Raw genomic sequence first — 4,905 nt, 5'->3', positions numbered from 1 at the left:
ACAAATACCTGATTTAAAAGTTAAGACAGTTAGGTGGCTAGTAATTTGTCAACATACAAACCATACACCAGGTGAATCAGAAAGTGTTTCTTTGTAGTAAGGAAACAAATAGGCACAAGTTACCTTTTCATTCTGTTGCCGCCGCTAATTCAGATCAAGTAGTAGGAAAGTTCTAAATTTTCTTGCATCGGAACCATATCTTGTTAAATGGGCAAGCTTTTTTCCTGTATCAATTTCATGATTTACCAAATTCAGAAACACTTTTACTTGGTCTGGAAACTTTTCTCTGTATCTGTGGTTGTAGATTTCATGAAGAATTACAAATGCATAAGGTTAGAAAATAAGAAATTTGTCTCCCAAGAGATGCAAGAAAATATTCTCAAGGAGTTTCCTGGTGCTTGATCTGAATTAGCAGAGCGACAGAATGTAAAGGTATCTTGGACATGACCTATTTGTTTCATTGCTACAGAGAAACACTGTGATTAAAGAAAAGGCCTTTCAGAATTTGCTAAACAAAGAAATTAGCCACATCATTATCATTACTGATACAGGAGAAAACTTGCCCTTTTAACAAGATGATTTGGGTGTCAAAGAAACTATTTAAGGATGTAAATATATAGAAAGATTTAAAAGGTGACACAGACCAGCCAACTAATGCAGCTGTGCAGGTAACAAAAAGGCGTATGCTTGGCTCATCTGCTTAACTCATCAAAAGGTTCCAATGCATGTTACACAGGAAAATCTGAAAGTTGCACTGAGTTTCTCTGGAGAACCTTCCTTGTCTTATTCTTGTCATGAAGAAGTAACCAAGTCAGCACTTTAAACTTGGGTATTGAAAAGGACCAAATAAGACAATACGTACAAAGGATTCACCTTGACCCTATACAAGAGAATGTTATAAGCTGTCCTCTCGGGATGATCTAGTGGTTAGCGCATGAGGTGTTGCCATCATGAGGTCTGGATTCAAATCTTGACAAAACCGAGATAAATGTCTCTCTTATGTGTTAGTCACTATTCCAAAGGCTAGTAGCCGCCAGTGATTTACCTCCTCTGTATTGGTTCTGGAACAGGTTGACAGAGGTGCTGGAGACGAGTGTATTCGTCTTTTGCCATCAAGAGAATGTTGTAAACTCACCTCAAAATCACCTGGGCCCTCCTGGATGTTTCTCACTGTATGGGAGAGTGCTAAGATTCCTACAAAAAACTATCTTTAAAAAGAGAGGCCAAGTGAAGGTGAGGAAAAACGTCTATCTGTAAATCGTTGTCCTATAAAAACCAGAGGAGAATTGCCATTTAGTAACAGACTCCCATACGACCTACTATGTCATAAGGACACATCTGTTCTACAAAATTTTACGCAAATGGCGACCAAAAAAAAATCATGGATGCACTAGGCACTTCCCAAGGTATGACAATCCAGAACCACCAGCTCCCAGGTTTGGGCAGAAAAATATGCTCTTGGTATAAGACTTCACCAGGAAGAATGTAAGAGAATGAGGAAAAGCCATCAACACTGGCACAGCAAGGCCAAATTGAACTGTTGCAAGTTAAGAATACCAAGGCCCCATCGAAGACGGCTGACATACAACACTAGGCAATGAGATTCCAACACTGAGAAAGCTGACTCATGCCAACAATGGCATAAGAAATTCCTCTTTGTGCAGTATAGCTTTACCAGTACCCAGGTTGGAAGTTGATAAACTGAAAGCATGAGCATGGATACAAATCAAGGAGGTCAGAAAGCTATGGCTTGGACTTGTTATGGATTGAATATTTAGTAACCCTTGTACCTTGATATAATGGCTTTGCTTACTGCCATGATCCGTATGCTGATTTTGATAATTCCATCTTTCAATGGCAGAAGGCTACAGCATGTTGCTTAACCTTTTTGGGTTTGCCTGGCACAATAATGAAGCTGATAAGATAAAAGGTTTAAGATTTATATGGTAAAAAATTACTTTCTGCAAAGTAAAGTCTAATCAGCATTAGGAGCAAACTTTCTTTGCTCAGAGTTGGTGTAATGCTGGATGCAAAATAAAAAGAAAAAATGTTCTCCTGTACTTTGAGAAATAAACTGAAGTTATTTCTTCCCAAATGTAATTAGTCTAGAAACGACTATAAACTGCCAAAGAAGTATGACTAGGTAATGCCCTCTGTGGGTGTGTAATTTTGTTCTTATCCACTCTCATGTGTAAGAAAAAGTAGATCTAATTAGATTTAATACCAGATGTGGATGCTACAGTGGCTAACTTGGTGCATAATATTGTGCTGCCAACAAGTTGTACATGAATGTGAATTTATAAAGTGTAATGCAGTTTTACAAAGGCTAGATAACAAATCAAAGGTTGGTGTTACTGGCATTGTCATAACAAAGTTCAGAAGATTGTGTTAACAATCATCTTAAAGACAAAAATAAGTAAAAGAACATGCTAAGTCATCACTAGAATATAATATTGTGGAGTGTTTGCATATAACAATAAAACAAAAATGAAGGCAATACAAGTAACTTAAATATGATCTTTACCTTGACAGAATCTCATACAAATCAATTCTGAAAGAGTTCCTCTTTGATTACTGCATTGACAAGTATATTCCATGTGATGTTAGTTGGAACTATGCCAAGGCTCAAGGCATCACCCAACAACTGGATGGCTTCAGATGTCTTGTTATACGAACAAAGACCTTTGAAAGCTGTGTTGTAACTGATGATATCAGGTTTCAGTCCAACTTTTAGCATCTCAACCCAAATTGCTGATGCTTTTTCATATTTGCCCCATTTGTAAAGTCCATCCATGAGTGTATTGTATGTGACCAAGGTAGGGATGCAGTTTCTTTGTTTCATCTCAGAATGAACACATAAGGCTTCTTCCATTTTCCCAGCAGAGCATAGACCGTGGATGATAACATTGTGGACAATTTCATCAGCATTGCGTCCGGAGTGCAAGACCTTATTCCATATATCAAGAGCAGCATCAAGTTTTTTATCATGGCAAAGTCCATCTATCAATGAGCTGTATGTTACTTGATCCAATTTGAATCCTTTTCCCGTCATTTCCTTTGTAAGTAAGTAAGCTTTATGGTACATTTCTGTTTTACAAAGACCACTAATAAGGGTGTTGTAGGTCACAACTGTCGGAGTGCAACCAATAGTGTTCATCCGTGAGAAAAATTGCAAAGCCTCTGAGATATTTGATACTCTGAAGAAGCCATTTATGAGGGCATTGCAGGTATGTGAGTTTGGTCTGCAACCGAATTTACTCATCTGATCATATATGGAAAGAGCTTCATCTATTCTCTTATGTTTACAGAGAGCATCTATCATAGAAGTATATGCAAATACATCGATGTTATTCTCTTGAATTTCTTGGGCGCTCTTCAACACCTCCAATGCCTTCCCAAGGTATCCCTTCTCACACAACCCATGTATTAAAACACCATATGTCACGGAATCGGGTTCTAAGTTATTATCCTGCTGCTGCAGTTGCTTCCAAAAGAGGAGAGCTTCTTCTGCCCTGCCTTGTCCAAACAGACCTCTGATCAGTATGTTATAGCTGACAACATTAAGTTTGCCTTCTCTTTCCATTGATTCCCACATTTTAAAAGAATCATCCAACCTCCCAGCTTTGCAGAATCCATCAAGCAATGAATTGCATATGACACTGTCAAGAATTAATCCATTTTTTATCATCTCCGCATATAATAGTGATGCTCCATCAACATTTCCAGACTCGCATAACCCATGAATCAAAATTCCGTAGGTGAAGGTGCCAGGAGAGTGGCCATTTTTTAGCATTCTATTCCACATCTCCATCGCCTCTTTGTACTTTCCAAGCTTGCACAAACCGTTGAGCATCGAATTATAGGTAACAACGTTAGGACCAACTCTCTTATCCATCACCAGCCTCTCCCAAATCGCCATTGCCTTGTCAAATTCAGCCTTTTTCAAGAACCCGTCAATGAGCAGATTGTAGCAAACAATATCTGGAGTCACCTTCCTCTCGGACATTTCATCGAACACCTCAACTGCTTTGGTGAAATCTCCGCCTTTGACATATGCATGCATAATCGTGCTGTACGTGACGAGGTCTGGCTCGATGCCCCGGAATCGGATAGTTTGGAAGAGCTCCCACGCCTGCTGGAGTTGCTGACGAGCACAGAGGCCCCGGATGAGGATGTTGTAACTTTGAAGATTGGGAGGAACCCGCGCGCCAGTGGAGAAGAAGTCGAAGAAGGACTCGGCCTGCTCCCAACGCTCGGCACGGACGAAGGCGTCGAGGAGGGCGTTATGGGAGCGGACGCCGGGGTTGCAGCGGAAAATGTCGGGGAGGGCCTGGAAGGTGCGCAGGGCCTCGTCGGGCATTAGGGCGCGGGAGAAGCCCTTGAGGGCCGTGATGGCAACGGTCTCAGAGAAGCTGGGGCGACGAGGGTGGTGGCTGAGGAAACCGAGAAGGCGGGGGAGGTGGGAGGGAGCGGAAGCGGAGAGGGCGCGGAGGAGGCCGAAGAGGAGGGAATTGGAGGGGGAGGATAACGGGTAGTGCGCGGCGAGAGAGTCAAGGTGGGAGAGGGCTGAAACGGGGTCCTTTTGAGCTTTGATATCGATAAGCTCCAGGAGGTGGCGGAGGCGCGGAACGCCGGGAGGAGGCGCCGCCGCCATAGATATGCCGCCACCCACTATACCTCGTAGGGAGACTATGCACCGGTTTAAATACTTCAGCGGAAAAGTCACACTATTTCAAAATACTCTACTACTTCTTCAAAACAAGTCCTCGTTATTTCAAAATTCTCATCATTTTATCCTTAGCAAATTATTTAACGAAATAATAATATCTTAATAACCATGCCGTGTCATTAGAGATAATGACGTGTCCATCGTGCATTAGACAACGGCAAATATCCAACATTTAA

At 41.4% G+C, this 4,905-nt stretch overlaps 1 protein-coding gene across 5 annotated transcripts; it reads right to left on the bottom strand.

Annotated features, from left to right (window-relative positions):
• Positions 1–302: 302 nt before the first annotated feature.
• LOC122006763 (pentatricopeptide repeat-containing protein At3g09060-like) lies at positions 303–4,678 on the bottom strand. Of its 5 annotated transcripts, XR_006118751.1 has the most exons (5): positions 2,525–4,678; positions 1,791–1,898; positions 1,046–1,701; positions 874–969; positions 306–788 (listed from the first exon to the last, which is right to left on the bottom strand). XR_006118751.1 is itself a non-coding variant. In XM_042562377.1 (2 exons), exon 1 carries the CDS (start codon positions 4,652–4,654, stop codon positions 2,546–2,548), a length of 2,109 nt encoding a protein of 702 aa, XP_042418311.1. In that variant the 5' UTR covers positions 4,655–4,678; the 3' UTR covers positions 303–1,898; positions 2,525–2,545. The 5 variants fall into 5 exon arrangements, 1 of the variants encoding a protein (XP_042418311.1); XR_006118749.1 differs by having other exon boundaries at positions 305–788; positions 874–1,701; XR_006118750.1 differs by having other exon boundaries at positions 305–969.
• Positions 4,679–4,905: the final 227 nt, after the last annotated feature.

This window comes from Zingiber officinale, chromosome 7B (assembly GCF_018446385.1).
Source record: "Zingiber officinale cultivar Zhangliang chromosome 7B, Zo_v1.1, whole genome shotgun sequence".
NCBI classification, from domain to species: Eukaryota; Viridiplantae; Streptophyta; class Magnoliopsida; order Zingiberales; family Zingiberaceae; genus Zingiber; species Zingiber officinale.
The sequence above is the reverse complement of the archived record's forward strand: the minus strand, read 5'-3'. Positions and strand labels throughout refer to the sequence as shown.